The sequence below is a fragment of the Fusarium solani genome (genome assembly GCF_023522795.1).
Source record: "Fusarium solani strain SB1 chromosome Unknown bctg00000003_1, whole genome shotgun sequence".
Classification (NCBI taxonomy): domain Eukaryota; kingdom Fungi; phylum Ascomycota; class Sordariomycetes; order Hypocreales; family Nectriaceae; genus Fusarium; species Fusarium solani.
Genome location: NW_027072154.1, coordinates 1,298,510 through 1,318,009, shown reverse-complemented (window position 1 = coordinate 1,318,009; position 19,500 = coordinate 1,298,510). Strand labels below are relative to the sequence as shown.

The window sequence follows — 19,500 nt, the reverse complement described above, 5'->3', positions numbered from 1 at the left end:
GAGACATTGCCCCTTGAACATGACTTGGCAGGCCGAGACCGATCCACCGCGGCAGCGGCTCAACTGTTTTCCGCGACCAGCGAGCTGAGGCTGGAGGCCTGGATCTCAACAGAATCTGTGGCGGTGCACAGCCTCATGGAACGTATCAAGAGGCAGCCAGATGTTGTACACGTTGCTTCGAAGTTCGGGGCATTTACTCGAAGAGAAACAAAGCATCGTCATGATTCTTCACGTGTCGTCGAAAAAGAGTTGTCCAAGTTCTGGGCAACGCGACCACTCAGTCAACTGACCAATCAACGTTGATCCTTTGTTACCAGGCATCTTTCTGCAGCAAGGGTCATTAGCGGTATCATGGTCAACCTTCAAGTTATTCACCGCTAGCCCGAACGGTGTGCCAGATCGAGCAAGTCAGTGGTGGCTCAGCTGTAAAGGTTTTCGATATGACGAGTTGACTATGGAGTGCCTCGAGGCCTCGATGGAGTCTCGGCTACATCCCGTGAGGCTGCCTCATCCCCGCGTGACGACTACCTGTCAAGTCGAGCTGAGTTGTCACCGCTCCTAGTTAGCATGTGGCCAACGAGTGAAGAGCCGAGGTGAAGTTACGTCTAAGCCACCTCCAACATTGAGCTCATCACGATGGGAGCTCAGCTTGACAGGTAGAGCTCCAAGCCACAAACGTACACCAACTCAGTGGCGATCTCTGATATTGAAACCAGATGATCAAGACTTGTACTGCTGGCCATCTAAGCCTCGACACGGAGGTTACCTCTTCCGGTCTCGCGATGTTCAAGTTGTGTTGAGTCAGGTAATGCGTGGACGAGTCAGTCTGAGGCATTGTCAGACTAGCCGGATAATCTACTAGTTCTCAGGATACGCATACGCGATGCTGTTGACCTACGGCACAGCTCAGAGTCCAACACCAATAATCTTACGTGTGTGAGCATCACGATTCCACATAACACAACCTCAAACCAACGCATCGCCCTCCACGCGACAAAAGGTCATGGCATCCCATCCCTCACCGTCAAATACGTCCGACGGATTCTGTCGACCCCCAACTCCACCACCGTGGCTGTGTTATCATCTATCCAATCGGCATCAATCCTGATTATGATATTGCGACTGTGAAATATTGAAATTTGCGCCCGACCTAGTCCGACGGTTGTGACAGATGCAATACCCTGCTTCGGGAAGTTGGGCAAGACCCGGTAAAGTTGAGGCTATGCTCGTGGGGTTGACATGCCGTGATCGTCCACATTCCGAATCATACGACGGTAACCGGGATACCAGATAGGCACAGAGAGAGCGTGGAGGCACAGGCAAGGCAAACTCAGAAAACATTTAGACAGGACCGATAAGTGCCAGGCAACGCAGGCAATGAAGCATCAGACCGAGACACGCCGAGACAAAACAATAACTTTTAGACTCCTACTCATCCTCTACCAAGATCAAGCTTTCTTACGGGAACCATGTCCTCGGCACCCTGCTGGTCCTTTGGCGAGATGTTAAAGAATGGTGCAACCCCATGTCTCAATACCCCCCTTCCAGAACCCAGAGACGATATCTTTGAGGTCACTCCCAGTCTGCTTAAAGTCAGGGAACGCATTCACCTCGAGCAACCAAGCAGTTCCCTTGGCATCCACGAGAAAGTCGAGACCAAATACTTCAAAAGCGTTTGGCAGTGTCTGAAAGTGGATGGGCATGGCCTTGGCTGCCGCCTCAAAGACCTCGCCGGTCACCTCGCAGATCTGAGTAAAGATGTCATCCCGTGTCTCCTTTGACAGGGGCAGATCCCAGAAACGACGGACGGTGTTTTCGTTGGGCGAGTCCTGGAGACATGTGTTTGTGAGGAACGACTCAATATCTTCTGGGGCATCTGCCGGCGCAGTGTACGGCTTGCCAGCAAACAGGGCCAGCATGTGCTTGTACACCCAGACGTTGAGGCTTCCAGTGCACATGACATAAGTTCGAATGTGAAACTTGCGGCTCTCGCCTTCGACCAAAAGGGGCGGGTGAATGTAGGGCTGTGCAACAAAATGGCGTAGATGGGAGGTCATGATACCGTCGCCGTCGTCGTCATCATCTGCCTCGGGCTCATCGTCAGTATCAGGCTGATCCTCTTCCCAGGCATCAAAGATGGCTTGGAGCTCATCCATAGAGCTAAAGAGTCGAATGCCCTGGCCTCGGTCACTCATTCCTGGCTTCAGGATCCACCATTCCTTGTCATCAGGCTTCTCCTCGTTTCGTTCCATGCTCTCCCGGAGGTCAAACGCCTCCACCAGAGCATCGTCTAGAAACTCGGCAAAGTCAACCTCAAATGCCTCACTTCGCTTGACGTGCTCCTTGAGGATAGATGATGGGTTCTTGGCAATCCAGTGATCCACGGTTGTCGACAAATAGTGCTTCCGGATAAGAGCCTTTCGAATCATGTAGCTGTTGATGAGAGACGTCTTTTCGTGGCTGGCAGCGTACTCAAAGTCAATAGACTCGTAGGCAGTGATCTGGAGCACCTTTTCATCGCCAAACTCTGCGAGGGACGACTGTTCTTTAGTGGTCACGTCCAAGACGCCAGGGAACAGAGATTCGATGGCGGACAGAATGAGAGGCTGCACATAAGAATCCTCGTAAGAAACGATGGCTTGAACCGCACTCTTTGGCCGAATGGCCACCTCTGAACCTGAACTGCCCACGGTAAGGACTATTGTCTAGATACATTTCCTTCCAACTTACAGTTCTAGCTCCTTCTGGTTGGACTCTTCAGAATCATGCATAAAGTTGGCCTTGAGGGCAGTGACACTGACATTGTTAGCTTGTGATGGACTCGGGGTTAGTAACATACCTTGTCAGTCCCTCTTTGACAGCCCATCCGTCATTGCCTGGCTTGGACTCTTCCACACTCTTGTAGACATCTGTAAACCTGGGTGCCCATTTAAAGTGCTTGTGGACATGTCCTTTGCGTGTAGACGACCCAGCATCGTCCACTTCTCCTTCAATACCCTCTCGTATTCTCTCCTCCTCCTCATTTTCGTCCCCGGCTTCACCCTCAATCTCCTGGAAGCAGCCACCTTCTCTCCAGTAGTTCTGCAGCAGGTTTGTCCAGATGGCCTTTTTGTTTTCGAGGCCTTCCACGAGAGGCACGTTGACGCTGTAGAGATCCGCGCTGCCGTCCGTAGGCCACTGCTTGTACAGAGCCTCGATAACCTTGACACTGCGTCGGCAAGCTGCCTCGATGATGACGGGGTCGTGGTTTCGGGAGAAAAAGGCAAAGCTCAGTGCAATTGCCTTTTTCTGGCAAACAGCAGCCTCAAGTGCAGCTCCAAGAGTTCCCGAGCTCAAGGCAAAGACGGCCGTGGTGTTTCTGCCGTAGTTGGGTCCGCTGACAACAAGGTCGATCGGTCCTCGGTCCTGGAAGAAGTGGTGAAGGCCAATCTGGACGCACGAAGCAGGCGTTCCGTCAACCAGAATCCACTCCTCGACATCTCCCGAAGGTGAAGGACGATGATGAGTAGTGCCCTCAGAATCTTCGCCGTGGATGACAGACGAAGGACGGTAGTACAGAGGCTTGAGGGTCTGGCCGATCATGTGGGCCTTGCCAATCCATGACCGTTGAGTATGAGGCAGACAGACCGAGACGGTGTGGCCGGCTCCCTTGAGCTGCTGGATGAGGCAGCTCACATAGGGAGAGGCGTGAGACGAGGGAGGACCATCGTCGTTCGTGACTAGAATGTGCATCTTGGCTGTGGGATGGTGTAGAAGTGCAATTACGATGGAAAGTACAAAGTCGAGAGAAGTGGTGAGGGGCACGAGTGTGTGGTAGTGGGGCCCCAGTAAACAGCTAGCACGTCAGCGCCTCATGTAATTATCATGAACTTGTCTGTTTGTTTATTCGAATAGACTAATTCACGAGTTCTACCTAAATGTGATGAGTGAATTGAATACGTTCCAAGGAGACCTAACATTTTACCTCCCAGAGGTTCAGGTATCGCCTATCCTCAACGTCCTTTGCTTTCCTTTCCTTGTCCTTATTCCTGTGCGCGTGCATACATGAGTCCATTGTCCATCCAACGCCAAACCATCCATTAAGCAAGTAAGTAAGCGATATCAATAGTAAGCAATGCGTCATTAAACCCGGGTGCGTTTGGCTTCCGTTGGGCTGAGGGATTCGCCCGCTCGCTTGCGTGACTCTTTGTTGGGCTCCTTGGTTCGTCGCCAGGAGTCGAATGGGCTTCGTTGCCCCGGGGGCCTTGATGGGCGTTCCCTCGTCCAAAAGCTTGTTGATGGATCGCGTAATTCGACGAGTGTCTGGTGGTGACACGGGAAGCTTGGGTGCTTCGGGAGTGCTGGCACGCTCCTTGGATTGGGACTTTTGTGGTGTCTGGGGAACAATCTCTGGTGCTTGCTCTTGATCCAGCTCATCCTCGACGTCAGTCACAGCCTCTTCCTCTTCAATCTCCTCCATTGTCTTTGTCTTTTGGAAAAGAAGGCGAGGCTTGATGGAAGCACGAGTAAGAGGTCGGTTAAGGTAAGCCTCGACATCTTCCTCATCGGCTTGGAGTTCATCCAATTCCTCTGCCTCATATTCGGAAAACTTGCGAAAGAACTTCTTTCCACGGCTATGAGAGTTAGCATTGAGTGAGTCATTGTGGGTAGTGAAACTTACAATACGTAAACCATTCCGTCTTCGCGGCGAGATGCCTCATCAATAGTCTTGATACCCTCTCCGGGAACCTTGACCTTGCGCTTGCCTCGCTTGCTGGGCTCAGGCTCTGGGGCGTCGCCGAAGAAAGGGTTGCTGCTCTCATCTCGGGTAGGGATGCGATCCCGAGTGTCGGTGAAAATTTCGATAGGGTCTTCAATCTCCTCCGCAGTGAAGCTCTCCATGGAAATGCCGGTGTACTTCTTGGTGCGTCGCTTCTTAGGGCTGGCAATCACTTCAGACTCGGCAAAGAGATTGCGGGCGACGGACTTGATGTTGGCGGCGGTTTTCTCATTAGGGGGCTTCTGGGGAGTCTTGGAAGGCGTGGGAAGCATGCCAGCTGATCGAATGGCCGAAGAGGCAGGTCTGCTGAGAGCGGCTTGAGAACTTTCGCCCATGTTGATATGAGCACGACGCACAGCGTCAAGAGCAGGCTGGCGCTTCTTTTGCGGCGAAGGCATCGGGGTAGCGACGGACTTGGTCTTCTTGACTGTGCGCGGTGATCGTGGTTGGCGAGATGCGCCGGGTGAAGGAGTTCGGTTTGCGCGCTGTTCAGAAATTCGGGCGGATTTGCGAGGAGTGAATGGCTCCCAGTTGTCTTGGTATCCGAGGCGTGGAGTTGGAGGGCTGTGGATGCGGGAGGGCGGAGGGGGAGTCGTTGACCCGTGTGCGGCAACCATTTTGGTAGCGACCGATAATCAACTGTTTGTGTGTGCCTCGTCCCTATCAGGTAATTATGTCGTCGTGATGCTCGTCGAAAATGGGTGCTCCTTTGTTGCCAGGTCTACCCGGGAGCGGTGCGTCGAATTGGCTTTGTTTATTGAGGGAATATCCCACGCAGCGAACACAGCAATCGTAGCGGCAGACGAAACGAGCGGGTAAGATACGGTGGATGACGATAGGGTAAGGCGATGATGGATTCGGCTTTGATATATTTGATGATGGTAGAGTCGGTGATGGTAGTTTGATTGTAGGCTCAGATGACAACACTCGATGAAGGAGGAGAAAAGTGGCTGGGTGATTACCCTGGAGTGTGGCCCAGCCTCCCCGTTTCTGTTGTTGGGGCTGAAATTGGGCCGTGCCCCTACGAGCCGCACGCGTCCATGAGCCATGGGCGCGTCGTTACGCGACATGGATGCCCAATCACGGTGCAGGTTTCAGGCAGGCGTCAAACAAAGGGTGGGACAATGCCCCTCATCAATTAAGTTCCGTGTGCAAGTCAACAAGCGCCGAAACGTGCATGACAACCAATTTGACGGCCCAACGACCAGACTCTAACCGCCTGTCAACCGACATCATGTCCGACGACTACACACAGGAAGAGATTTGGTCCTCGCCGGTCCAAGCCGACCGTCCGAGGACCCCCAGGACTCCCAAGACACCCAAGACTCCAACCCAGGAACGTGAGCCTATAGACCATGAAGCTGCGCTGCGCAAGGAGCTCGAAGGTGTACGAAACATCAACGAATCCATCGAGGGCGTTATTGCGACCCTAGAGCGTGCCGGGGGCAACATGGATGTACGTGCCGTGCTCCGTGCCTGCTGCCACGTCTACTGACCTCTATAGACCGTATCCAAAACAGTAAACAATGCATCTGTCCTCCTCAACACCTGGACTCGGATATTATCACAGACGGAGCATAATCAGCGTCTGATCCTGGACCCTAGCTGGAAGGGTGCAACTGAAGACCTCGCCGAACAAGAGGCAGAGGCCATCCAAAGGCAGCTGGCTGCCGAGAGAAGAGCCGCTGAAGAAGAGCAGAGACGCGAAGAGTTGCGTAGACGACGCGAGGAAGAAGAGAGGCAAAGACTGGCCTCGGCCGCACCCGGACGCGGAACCAGGGGGGCCAGGGGTGGCCGAGGACGAGGCGGGCCAGCTGCAAGGGGCTCAAGTTATTCAAGCTCGAGCTATTCCGGGAGTTCTATCCCGGGTCGTGGGACTTCCAATATCGGCAGAGGATTCGGCGCACGTCGGGCTCGAGGGACTAAATGATTACTTCATGATACCCAACCTATTTCTTCTTGAAAAAGTCGCTCATCTTCTTCATACCCTTGGTGTTGACCTTTTTGAGCTCCCGGACACCTCTGCTTTCCATGGACTTTTTCTTCTTTTCCTCCTCCGCCTTTCTCTTCTTAACCCTGGCCTCATCCTCTTCTTCGTCTCGGTCTCGTTTTCGGGAGTAGTCCATGGAGTGTGATGCCACGGCTTCTGCGCGGAACTTGGCGAGTTTGGAGAGATAGTCGTCGAGAGAGGAAAAGTCGACAGCCTTTTCAACTGCTGTCTGCAATTCGGCAGCAAGGGATGGGGCAATGTAGCTCGAGCAGATGAAGCTAAATGCGACCCGTAACCTTTGCAGGCCTGTGACTTCGGGAGATGCTTGAATGGCAGTGACGACATCGTCGGTGATGGTTGTAAAGGATGTGGCTGTCGAAGGCTGGGTATCGGTCGTCGTGGACTGAGAATCGGTTGAATCGGCTGGTGTCTCGACTGTTTCGGTGGTTGGTTGGGAGGTTTCTGTCTTCAACTCTCGCTTCTGCGCGAGGACAGGGGCTTCAAGGGCCTTCTTGACAAATTTCTCCTCCATGCTGGCCGGCAATTGACACATCCTCCTTGCCTTTTCCAGTACGACATTGACAAGCTTCTCGTTGTTTACGCGAAACATGGCTTCGTCGCCTGCTTCGACCGTGTCGCAAACAGCCCCCATCCTGCTCTCAATGAGTTTTCGGGTCTTGTCGCAACGTAGAATCTCGGATAGATGCGACGACTCTTCGGGGAGATGGTCAAAGTGGTCATCACTTGACAGAAATAATCGCTTCTCTGATCCCTTTGTCTGCTCAGTGAGGGCTGGGAGAACCAGAAACATGGGGTCAATCAAGGTGGCCATGTACAGCTCCTGGCCCATTGAGATGTCTGCATTCTCGCCATTTTCAATCAGCCAGCTCCGAGGAGTCGCCTTTGGCGTCGCGATCTTTGTAAACTCGTAGATGCCAGTCTCGGGACAAACTAGATATCTCGCAGGGCGCGCGTGTCTGGGATTGGGTAGAGTGACGATTCGCGCATCGGGAGTGGCTTTCGAGGGTAGGATAAAGATCTTGGAGGGATTCTCTGAGCGGGTGAGGCTAATCTTGGAAGTCGTTGTTGATGCTGGCTCTGCAGGCGCGTCCGCCGTCTTTGTTGATCTTGTCCTTGCCATTTCGCGTCGATTGAGATGTAGCAACAATAAAATTACCACTGAGGCTGATAGTCAACCTCAGAGACGTTAAAGTGATTTGAACGCGCTGTGCTTTACGCGTCTCAGCGCGTGACAGGGATCCCGAAACGGCAGTTGGGCCCCGCTCAGTGCAGGAACATGCAGCCCCATCGCAGCAACCAGTTCCCTGCATCAACATTCTCCTTTCATCTTCCCGACACAAAGTAAACACTGCCTGACTCAGCGTATGGCTGGAGTTTGATGGCCTGGTCTATACGTACCTGACGTACCCCGACGAACATGCGCCGGATTACGGATAGGCCCTAAGCGACTGCATACCATCGGGCCGTTACTGGGCCACCCACCGCCTCGAGGCTTGTTTCGTCATGGCTCCAGGTGAGACTGTCTATTGCTGACCATGTGTTGAGAAATACTGACTTGATAGATTCCCCGGCAAAAAAAGAAGCTCAATGGCCTCCGAGGTCTCCTCATGAAGCTTTGCTGAGCACTCCCCGCGGACGAGAGCGATACCGACGTATGATGGAGACATCGCCTTCACCTTCACCGTCAAAGAGAGGTCGCAATCTACCTTCGATGAATCTTTTGGCTGAGATCGAAAATGATGAAGAAGAGGATGAAGAGACATTGGAGTTGAAGCTCCAGGAGATTCAGGCTCGGCTGAAGTTGAAGAAGCTACAGAGTGCCAAATCGAAAAAAGCCGAAGTCGAACTCCACACCACCACGTCAGAGTTGGCGATATCGCAAGTACGCCCAAGGCGCGCCGTAACTCCAGAGGCAAATCCTATTCAAGTTCCTGCATCTCCCGTCAGACGATTCCAGCCACCACAGACTTCTCCTAGCAGGGTGCTTCTGGGGATCGACAAAGGCCTCAAGGCTAAAGACATCTCTTTGAAGCGCGCGTCGAGTTACAGGGACTCCCAAACATCGATAGATATTGGCCACACGGGGGGTTATTTGCGAAGATCGAGAACCACGACAAATGTAACGGAATCGCGCCCTTTGAGCTTCAACGAGCGTCTCGCCTCGGTGAGGACAGAAGAGGCCGCACGAACCCAACGGCAGGAAAAGATTCAAAAGTTAAGATCGAATGCCTTTGGGATTGGTCAGGATGAGATGGAAAGATACAAGAAGAATGCTGTCGACATCCCGGATGAACCACTTCAAGCACCAGCCTTCTCGAGAGAAGAGATCATGTCCACCAAGCCACAAACAAGACCGACCCAGGAGAGCAAAACTCGAAAGAAGAAAACACCACCCGGCGAGGTTCCCGAAGATCAAGCCGCCGGATTCGAACCGTATTCAAGTTTCCATTTGTCAAAGCGGATTCTCCCTCATGGTGTACTCGCTCGCCATGTCTCAGGCAAAAAGGTCTATACACTCAAAGATCTCCTCAGGATTGTCAAAGCACCTGACTTTGCTTTACCCGATGTCGAGCAGGATATTGTCGTGTTTGGAATCCTCGCCAAAAAGTCGGAACCTCGTGCACACAAGCCGACTCAAGGAAGGAATGGCAAGACAGAGGACAGAGGAAAGTACATGGTCATGACACTGGTGGATCTGGAATGGGAGCTGGACCTTTTTCTCTTCAACTCGGGCTTTACACGATATTGGAAGCTCACTGAAGGGACTGTCATTGCGATTCTCAACCCCAATCTAATGCCACCGCCACCAGGGAGACAAGACACTGGACGGTTTAGTCTTGTCATCAATTCGGACGACGATTCCATCATCGAGATTGGCACATCCCGTGATCTAGGGGGCTGCCAATCCGTCAAGAAGGACGGCGAGTTGTGTGGTTCATGGATCAACAAGAAGCGAACTCATCACTGCGAATTTCACTCAAACGAGGCTATCCGCAAGCAACGAGGAACCAGATTGGAGGTGAACGGCAGCAGCTTTGGGTCAAGAAAGAACAACTCTAGAGAGACATTCAACTGGGGCCAGGAAAAGAAGCAAGAGTCGTCCAAGAAGTACGACTGGGAGACCAAGACACACTGGTTTGCGTCACGGACTATGAGTGCTTCCGACTTGATTGATGGAAAGGACAGAACTCCCAACGATCGCAAGGAAAGGGCCGAGTTTCTCAAGAGAGATCTAGAGGCCAAGGAGAGAGAGCGAGACATGATGAAGAAGCTCGGACAGATTGGAAACGCAGCGGGAAGGGAATACATGCGGCTAGGATCACGAGCAGCGCCAGGCACATCACAGTCGAGTCAGGCATCGAGCCAGGTATCGGACTCCGAAATCTACAGACCCGACGCCAAGTCTCTGGGGCTCTTGGGTAGAGATTCCGCCATCCATCTCAGCCCTGTCAAGCGGAAACGGCCTGACAGCTCACAGGCAGGTTCCCAAGCCGGTTCACTCGGTAGCAGCAGACAATCAGCACTCGGCTGGGGAGGCAACCTCAAGGACAAGCTCTCCAAGATGAAAGAGGGAGAGAAGCTACGCAACGATCAACCAGTACGGAAAAAGACTAGATTCGTGACGGACAAGGGAATTCGCGAAGCCGGCAGAGAGAGCCTCGGCAATGAACTCGTCGAGCGGCAGGTCAGGCTCGAAGACGATGATGACGAACTTGTTATTGTATAAATCTAAGATAAATTGGCGCTACAGGCATGGTTGGATTGGAGTTGGGCCTACGGGTTACGTTACGAGTGAACGATTTGGTCAGATTATTCGATATTGCTTGAATCAAGATATCCATCAGCCGAGACCGACAAGTACCGATATCTCATCTCGGATCAAAGGCTGCCCCCAAAGCGCACAGCCACCCCCAGTGATTTTGAGGAGACTCGGAGGAGACTCGAGGAGGAGTTGACGATGCGAGGCTGCGGCGCGGGCACAGTGCATTCCTTTGAACGCACAAAGATGGAGTTGATGGACTATCGAGTGCACTTGACCGGTTCAGCTGTCCGGGATGCATCCGGTCCCCGCACTGGAGAGTCGGGGAATGGCATTGTGCAGACCCCGCGGGGAAGAGTGCAGGATGTAAGTGATCAGAAGACATTCGGGGATGGCCGGGTCAGACTGAGGTTTTAACCGTGTTGGAGTTGTGCTGTGCTTGACCGTATGCGGTGAAGAGAGAGCTAACCAGGTTGTGTTCTTGAACCCCACCAGTTAACATGGCAAGCGTGGTCTCATTCACGAGGTAGAAGCTCAGATCGTGTATCTTCATGTCTTGGATGTCTTGATAAGAGTTGAGACTTAGCGGTTTGATTCAACCTCGTATATCGACGCAATAGGGTCAGGATCAACCATAACCTCCGCTCAAAGACACCAGCTTCAAGACATCAGCATCTTGGTCCTAATCCAGTCGTTGCGGGGTAACTGAGGTCTGCATGATGACGAGAGGTGCTGACAGTCTAATGTCATGCATATCGCCCTTGTCTGGGATATGAGAGCAGCTTGAACCGAGCGTGATTGAGGTGCGTCATTCACGTGCCATAATTGTCCGCTTGAGACTCTGCCACGCAGATGGTTACACAGAGGTCCATGACATCTCGTGACGCATCCTTCCTTTTGTTGCGGTATGTAGTTACTGGACTCTTTGGGAATGTCATCAACCTACAATGCAGCTCCATGCAAAGACATCCAAGATGAGGGTTCTACCGAGGTCACCTGTTGATGCAGAGCAGCTTATTTCCTCTCGATACTTGAACCTTATCAACAACGGGACTCATCCGGCGACGCTAACCCCCACGGAGAGTTGCAGAGCCTCGGTCTTGAGGCCCCATCAACCCCAGATTCGACGACTCCAATACTCCGCACTGTGTCGAGGCCCCCCTCACTACCAGATGCACGCCGGCGGAGTGGTTTGCCGTCTACCAATGTCGAGGCTGTGAATGACTGACCGGTTGATTTTTCCATCTTTTGATTGCATCAGTTAGTCGGCTTGCGAGTCTGGTCCCCGCAAGTTGGGCACGAGATCAGGAATCCGGAGTTGACGGTGACGAAGACAAGATGATGTGGAGATATCGATATCTTGTAATATAAAAGACGTTGCGTCCATCGCTGTCCATGCCATTCATCAGCAGTTTTTCAGTGTAAAGCATTGTGTATATATTCCTGACTGTTCTGTTGTCTCCCATCTTATCTCGATACTTTTCTCGGCTGCATCAACTCTTGAATCTACCTTGGCTGCTGTATCCTGGCTTACATCTATCTTACCTGCCTACCTACAGCCTGCCTACAGCCTACCTACAGCCTACCTACCTTGACTGATCGACATGTCCCCTCACAGCGATGCACCCTCACCTGTTGGGTCCTTTGGGGTCCAGCCTTACAACCAATGGCACTCAAGCTCAAGAGTCAACAACTTCTCAGACACCTCATCCGGCAGCTCCGTCGACTCGATAGACGTGCGGCACTCTACTCGCCCTCTGATCCCAGGGGTCTACGTCCCAACCATGTGCTTCTTTGACGACTCAGAAGACGTTGACACGGCTGCTATTGCCGATCACGCTTTGCGACTCGCCAGGGCTGGAGTCACCGGCCTCGCTACCCAGGGGTCCAACGGTGAGGCCGTCCATCTCTCTCACTCGGAGCGGCAACTCGTCACCGCCACCACAAGAGCCGCCTTGAATGACGGCGGCTTCTCACATATGCCCTTGATCGTGGGCTGCGGGAGCCAGAGCACACGGGAGACGATCCAGTATTGCCGGGAGGCTTGGGAGGCTGGTGGTGACTATGCGCTGGTGCTACCTCCGTCATACTATGCCACGTTATTTGCTCCGGCCTCGGAAACCATCCTGGAGTATTTCACAACAGTGGCGGACAAGTCCCCCATCCCCATCATCATCTACAACTTTCCCGGTGCCGTGGGAGGCATGGATCTCTCGTCGGACATCATCGTGACTCTTGCGGCGCACCCAAACATTGTGGGCGTCAAGCTGACGTGCGGGAACACTGGCAAGCTGAACCGTGTAGCCGCGGCAACCCGCAAGCTCTCTACTACATACAACCCAGCACGGCCAGAGTTCCTTGTCCTTGCGGGATCGGCTGACTTTCTGATCCCATCCCTATCCGGAGGCGGACACGGGATCCTGGCTGGGCTGGCCAACATTGCCCCGAGGGCGTGCATCCGAACGATGGAACTGTGCCGGGAAGGCAAGGTTTCCGAGGCACAGAGGCTGCAGGAGGTTGTCTCACAGGGCGACTGGACAGCCATCCAGGGCGGTGTGGTTGGTGTAAAGGCTGGGCTGCAGGCCTGGAGGGGATACGGAGGATTTGCCCGGAGCCCTCTGCCGAAACCTACGGCAGAGCAAACGAAACGGTGGAAGGAAGGCTTCCGGGACCTGGTGATGCTGGAACAAACACTATCATGATGGACACATGATGAGCGAGACATGATGAGATGGATGAGAGTCATGAGAAAAGAAAGGAAAAGAATGGTGGATGAGACCTACCCGGGACCTGCATGGGTAGAGGAGGGTGTTTCACAAAGCAGGCCTGGTATGACAGCACAGCGTGATTTTTTGCAAACCATTGTACTTACTCCCCTGTTCCCTATTCGATCCCTGAATTCAATTGTCTGATAAACCGACCCGCCATATGGGCTATGCTGTTTCTCGTTGAGTAAGACGTGGATCTCGTTGGGCCGGCCACGCTGGTTTGATGCTCCGCAAAGATGATCTGCAGGAACCGCTGGCAAAAGGGGAAACCAGGATGTCGATCAGCAGATGATCCCTCTGCCGTGTTTCAGCTGACCGGGGATAATTTTTGGGAATTGAATGCCGCTGGGACGTCAGTCAGGTCAGCGCGGAGGAGCCAAGAGGCCGGGGATCGGCGGAGAGGGAACAAATCAAGAGGCGAGGGGCGGTAAGCGAGTTGCTGCGTGGTTCTTTTTTACAACTTGTTTGCTGTAAATATTGGATTTGCGAGATGCGGAGTACATGGACAAACAAGCCAGTAAGCCTTGGCACGATCGGGATCTGGCCACTAAGATCATGGAGTGGCAGTCTTAGATCTGCTACGTGGTAGGCTCTCGCATTAGGTATTGCATATTGGCGTTGAGGCCCTGCGGCAGAGATCCAAATATGGCACCCGTCAGCGCTGTAAACGGTGCGCCTGCTCTCTTAGAGGCAGGATTTGACTCGGTAGGGATCCGATTTTGAACGGAAAGGAGCGGATTCTGAATATAGATGCCCGAAAATGGATGACTCGTGGATGTTGGTGATGTTGCACTCTATCGCCATGGCGTTGAACCAAGTTGCCAAAGAGGGTTGCCAAGATCATCAACTGATCTTGGATCCAAATGATCATCAATTCCGTCGGTTGGCGGAAACGTCGAGCTAACAGAAGACGTCACAACTCAATGATGGTAGGGCTCGTATCGGCATCCTATGCTTAGATGCTTTATGCTTTATGCTTGATCGGGACAAGGGCGGTGTGGTTGAGCCAACACGAGGTTGCCAGCTGGAGATGGATGCGTTACATGCGGACGCCCACAGATGGATGTGCACAGAGATCCACGACCTGCGTCTGGGTCTGCGCGTGTTGAGTCTGTAAGTGGTTGACCGAGATATGTATGGCTTACCGCAGGACACCCTTTTGACAGTCAGGCATCGTATGAGAATAGCCAAGCGAGAAGCCCGTAGTTAAATGCAATCTCAGGGGATTCGTCAGGTAATTTCAGCAGGTACCAAAGGGCAAATCAATAGTTCCAATAGAGTGGCATCACGCGCCAGGAGTGGCGGGCTAGAATCTAGACGAGGCTTTTCGCCCCTGGCGCCGTCCCCTTGAGTTCTGTAGTCAGCCCTTGCAATCAATACTCCGTCCCTTTACCAAGGAGAGCTAGTCCCAAGCTAGCAGCCACGAGAGGCGTGAGCGGGTGGCTGTTTCATGGGACTCAATGGGTCAACTCGGGTAGACGGTCATGAGCTAGCTTAACGGTGAGCACAACCAGAAGTGGCCGAGACCGTAATTAATCCGTCATGATCTAAAAAAAAACACCGCTCGAGAGCACACAAAAGGACTGAGCAGGCCCTCACTTTCAGGTGGCTCCGTTGAACCTGAGGGGAGGGCTGCCAATTGACCAAGCAGAGGTGCAGCCGCCCAGCCCTTTTGCGACCTGCATAGGGATTCACAAGACGGCAGAGAGCCTCGTATTTGGGCGTCTGCCGAGTGGTCCATCCTGGGCAGCAGGTGAACGTGCCGTCGGTCGTGGCTTTTGGCGGATTTACCTTGCCTTGCCAGCAACAACAACAACACCAGGCCTTCCTAGACGCCTGACGTAGGATTGACGCACCGAGACTCGTTTCTGGAAACCGGCTGACCCGTGGCTGCCAATCATTGAGCCGACCCGCCCGGTCTATTCGCGTCTGGGTGCATCTTGGGATCATCTTTTTTTGGGCTCGAATGGTTGGTGCATGGCGCATTGCATTGTCAGCTTGTGCGACCAGACGGCGCGTCGAGATGACCTCGGCCAGCCTGTTTCTCTGTTAGACGGCCTTGTTTTCTGGCCTTTGTCCTCAGCTCAGCTCAGCTGTGCATAGGTACATACAAACAGTCGGCAACCCTGCGCCGAGGCCTGTCGCATTGGAGCCTGCATGGAAGCATCAGTGAAATTACACAAGCGCCAAAAAAGACTGTTCCATGAATTTTAACCCAGCGCCAAAAATACGACCAGAGAGAAAAATCTCCACTGCATGCTGCCAGGACCAGTGGGCGCTACGCCATAGGCTGTGCTTCTCCTGAGAGGTGCTCCAGCTCCTTCGGCTGGCGGCGTTCGGCACCTCCAGCCCCAGCTTTCTGCCCGTGCTTACACGAGAGAGGCCTGCCATTCTACTGGTTCAAGTCCTGAGCTTACAGGCCTCGCTCAGGCACCGCTGACGCTACCGCCGGGCTGGATTTGCGGCCTCCCTATGATTTCTAGGCTGAGAGGCTGTGAGGCAACGGAAGCCAAGGCAGGTGGACCTGGTCCGCTCCCCTCCTCCAAGGGGCACAGACCTCGTGGCGTTACGAGCGTGCTAAAAAGTAACGTGCATGGGTGATATTCGCCCGTGGACCTCTACCCTTTTACCCTTCACACCCTCCCCCTTGTCACCCAGGGAGTCCAGTCGCGAACCCCTTTGCCCATGACAGAAGACGGGAGTTGCGGAAGCAGATGCGGAGAAGCCATGGATCCCCGTGTTGCGGTCGTGGTGATGGACCAGCCTAGTCTTGGCCCAGCTGGCTAGTCTGGGCCGGGACTTATATTCAGTCTCTTCCCCTTCTTTCTAACCGTCCGACTTGCTCTTTTCCTGGTTCAAGTCGTCTATTATTCCAATAGCACGACCCCAAGTACACTCGTTTCTAGCAGGTCATCATGTTCCTGGGCAAGTTCTTCATTGCGGCTCTGGCCGTCGTCGGCGGGGTGAACCCCGTTGAGGCCCAGACCCAAAACATCTTTATTACTGGTGTTCCCGTCTCTGGAGGAGGAGCTGTTCCTGCTCGAAAGAACATTAACGATCTCCAGCGAACTGGTGGTCCCCAATGGTAAGCTATTTGGAACCTTGTGTGCTGTTCAAGCTGACTCGTCAGGGATCTCTACATTCGCGCCCTCCGCTCCATGTACGATGCCAAGGAGACTGACCTCAAGTCTTACTTTCAGGTTGCCGGTATGCAATCACGTCAGGACTCACAATTCATTGTGCTAACTGTCTAGGTATCCACGGCAAGCCCTTTATCCAGTGGAATGGCGGTGGTGCCCGAGCCGGCAATGGCTGGCCTGGATACTGCCCCCACGGTGTATGCTCAATATTGACCCCTTTCAATTCGACCGCTGACCCCTCCTAGGAAAGCCTGTTCCTGACCTGGCACCGTCCCTACGTCCTGCTCTTTGAGCAGATCCTCGTCGAGCACGCCAAGAGACTCGCCAACCTCTACCCTACCAAGTACCGTCAGCAGTACGTCAATGCCGCCAACACTCTCCGATCCCCCTACTGGGACTGGGCCGTCGATGGCATCCCCAACGCCGTTGTCCCCCAGATGGTCAACGTCAAGGTCCCCAACGGCAGCGGCCTCAAGACCATCAACATGAAGAACCCCCTCTACACCTACACCTTCCCCAAGGACGCCGTTGCTGGCAGGTACGGACAGTGGGACGACGAGAACCGCTCTCGCATGTACAGATGCCCTGCCCCTGACAGCTTCCCCTCGTCCGCCAACGGCCTCCTCCGCCAGCGACCCTACAAGCAGTGGACATACGATGTCCTCACCCACTCGACCAGCTTCGCCGAGTTTGCTTCCACTGGCAACAGCGGTGCCTCTCTGGAGCAGATCCACAACGCCATTCACTGGGATGCTGCCTGTGCTGGTCAGTTCCTGATGGCCGAGTTCTCTGGCTTCGACCCCATCTTCTGGATGCACCACACCAACGTCGACCGTCTCTGGACCTACTGGCAGTTCATGCACCCCGACAAGACCACCTTCACCGGCTCCTACAGCGGTGGCTCTCGTTACTCTACTCCCCAGGGCACTCGCATCTCCCCCAGCTCTCCTCTCCAGCCCTTCTATGCTGCCCGTGGCCGTTTCCACACCTCCAGCTCCGTCAACAGCATCCGAAACTTCGGCTACACCTATGCCGGTCTTGAGTACTGGCGCATGTCCGGTTCTCAGCTCACCAGCTCTGCCCGCAGCACCATCAACAGCCTGTACGGCTCCAGCAGCAGGAAGCGTGGTCTTGAGGAGCGCGCTGATGGCAAGACCACCCGTTTCTTCGCCAAGGTCAGCCTCGATGTCACCGAGGTTGAGCGCCCCTGCTCCGTCAACGTCTACGTCTCCGGCAAGCGAGTCGGTGGCCTTGTCGTGATGCAGCAGCCTCAGGAGGGTATCGTCCACGGTGCCTTCTCCGTCGATGACGCTGCCGACACCCCTCAGCTCCTCGGTGCCTGCACCCCTACCAAGGTTGCTGACACCATCACCACCGGTCTCCAGGTTGAGATTGTCAAGGTATGTACCCCGTTACCCATATACATAACAACCCTTGCTAACCCCCCTTAGATCGACGGCTCCAAGATCCCCCTGTCCGAGGTCCCCAGCCTCGAGCTCAGCCTTGAGAACGTCCCTTACACTCCTCCTGCCGCCGAGGACCAGCTCCCCACGTACGGCGAGGCCAAGGACCAGCCCGCCGAGGCCGTTGGCGTCTCCAATGTCAAGGCTCTCAAGGCTATCAACGCTTGCGGCGGCAAGCTGCCTTCGTTCCAACCCCCCAACTAAAGGGGTACATCACCAAAAAATCTTCTTGTCATCATTTTTGCCCTAGCCGGCGCTTCCTTTGGCCCAAGAGGCTAGGAAAGGGACACTCGCAAACCGCACAATTCTTCTAAGTAGTTTTAATAGCTGGCAGACGCGTGGAGTCATTTTGTATTTCGCCAGACTAGGTCTATAGTTGCTGCAATAGTGGCCCTTCACCTTTTGTTTCTCTGATGTGATGTGTTGAATGTGCTCTTTGTCACATACACTGATGTGATGCTTGTGTTCGATATGCTCTGTTTCATACCTTGATACTAGATGAAGAGTAGTGGAATCGTGGAAGAGAATGCCATGGAATGATGTTTGACGTGATGTTGGCCTGTGAGTCAAGGAACTGAGTTTTCCTCATAAACATGAGGCTGGGTTGAACTGCTCACAATGACTTTACCATTGTCAGCTCATGACGACGTGTAGAGGCATTGGGCATGATGGCTTGACTGTGTTGATGACTGTATTTCTCTTGCTGGGTTGCCTTGATCTGCCCTTTGGGTATGCTATGAGGTTAAATTACTTGAATGACGACGTGTAGAATCACTGGTCGCATACCACGCTGGTGATGGTGTCCTGGGTAGTATTCATAAGTTCTACTGTTGAATCTGAACGTTGATGAGCCAATGCAAAAGTTCATCTCGCCATTGAGTAGTCATATGGTTGTAATATGGAACAGCAGAGTTACGTGCTACGTATTGGCTACGTTGATTTGTCTCTCGTTGGTTGTCTTGATCTCTTTGCCTCTGGGTATATACTTTACACATGCTATGACCCTGGCCGCTCAGACTATGCCGTCAACTCAAAAGGTTGATTAGACATGCATCCTAAGCTTAAGTATGAGGCACCCAGACCTATGCAACAATGACAACTGAACCTACAGTAGCATTGAAATTATGCTTCTTAAACTCGGTTGTCCGGGCGTGTAGTTATCAAGGCTCAGACCAGCGAAATAGAGTTCCACAACTAGGGCAGGGGTATAGCCTCATATACGACCTCGTATCTGAGATTGCCGGTTACTATACCGGAATTGCAGGATTGGCAGGGTTGCGTCGATGCAACGTCGGTAGAAAGTTTCTGGAAGTTCTCATTTCGTCTCGCTCATGGCATCTCGTCTCGTGGATAGCATCGGTCTCGCTCGCAACATCTCGTCTCTCATAAACAGAGTTGACTGCCGTGGACCTTGACCTGGGCAGCGACCTCAGAGTTCAACATATCCCAACAAGGGTTCCATGTTGACCGTCGCCAAGATGAGGCCAGCCTGCATCTCATCTCGACGGGTCTTGACAACTGCCGAGTGGATCTGAGGTGGTCACGTGGGTTAGTTGCTCAACATCGTGAGCCTGGTTGGTCCATCAACTTCCCACCACC

The 19,500-nt window shown here is 53.4% G+C and overlaps 6 protein-coding genes across 6 annotated transcripts; 4 read left to right on the top strand and 2 right to left on the bottom strand.

Annotated features, from left to right (window-relative positions):
• Positions 1–1,505: 1,505 nt before the first annotated feature.
• MRS44_005975 (uncharacterized protein) lies at positions 1,506–5,376 on the bottom strand (the record flags this gene model as incomplete). The annotated part of the gene is made up of 5 exons (XM_065621593.1): positions 1,506–2,682; positions 2,731–2,796; positions 2,840–3,737; positions 4,045–4,613; positions 4,661–5,376. 5 exons carry the CDS (start codon positions 5,374–5,376, stop codon positions 1,506–1,508), a joined length of 3,426 nt encoding a protein of 1,141 aa, XP_065477665.1.
• A 617-nt stretch (positions 5,377–5,993) lies between these two features.
• Positions 5,994–6,689, top strand: MRS44_005974 (uncharacterized protein; the record flags this gene model as incomplete). Its single annotated transcript, XM_065621592.1, has 2 exons — positions 5,994–6,215; positions 6,264–6,689. The coding sequence occupies 2 exons, from the start codon at positions 5,994–5,996 to the stop codon at positions 6,687–6,689; spliced, it is 648 nt and encodes a 215-aa protein (XP_065477664.1).
• Positions 6,690–6,708: 19 nt separating this feature from the next.
• Positions 6,709–7,890, bottom strand: MRS44_005973 (uncharacterized protein; the record flags this gene model as incomplete). The annotated part of the gene is made up of 1 exon (XM_046269473.2): positions 6,709–7,890. The coding sequence occupies one exon, from the start codon at positions 7,888–7,890 to the stop codon at positions 6,709–6,711; it is 1,182 nt and encodes a 393-aa protein (XP_046140449.2).
• Positions 7,891–8,273: 383 nt separating this feature from the next.
• MRS44_005972 (uncharacterized protein) lies at positions 8,274–10,497 on the top strand (the record flags this gene model as incomplete). The annotated part of the gene is made up of 2 exons (XM_046280579.2): positions 8,274–8,283; positions 8,333–10,497. The coding sequence occupies 2 exons, from the start codon at positions 8,274–8,276 to the stop codon at positions 10,495–10,497; spliced, it is 2,175 nt and encodes a 724-aa protein (XP_046140450.2).
• A 1,637-nt stretch (positions 10,498–12,134) lies between these two features.
• Positions 12,135–13,232, top strand: MRS44_005971 (uncharacterized protein; the record flags this gene model as incomplete). Its single annotated transcript, XM_046274708.2, has 1 exon — positions 12,135–13,232. The coding sequence occupies one exon, from the start codon at positions 12,135–12,137 to the stop codon at positions 13,230–13,232; it is 1,098 nt and encodes a 365-aa protein (XP_046140451.2).
• Positions 13,233–16,213: 2,981 nt separating this feature from the next.
• Positions 16,214–18,105, top strand: MRS44_005970 (uncharacterized protein; the record flags this gene model as incomplete). The annotated part of the gene is made up of 5 exons (XM_046274709.2): positions 16,214–16,383; positions 16,429–16,505; positions 16,553–16,635; positions 16,684–17,838; positions 17,890–18,105. 5 exons carry the CDS (start codon positions 16,214–16,216, stop codon positions 18,103–18,105), a joined length of 1,701 nt encoding a protein of 566 aa, XP_046140452.1.
• Between the last annotated feature and the right edge of the window lie 1,395 nt (positions 18,106–19,500).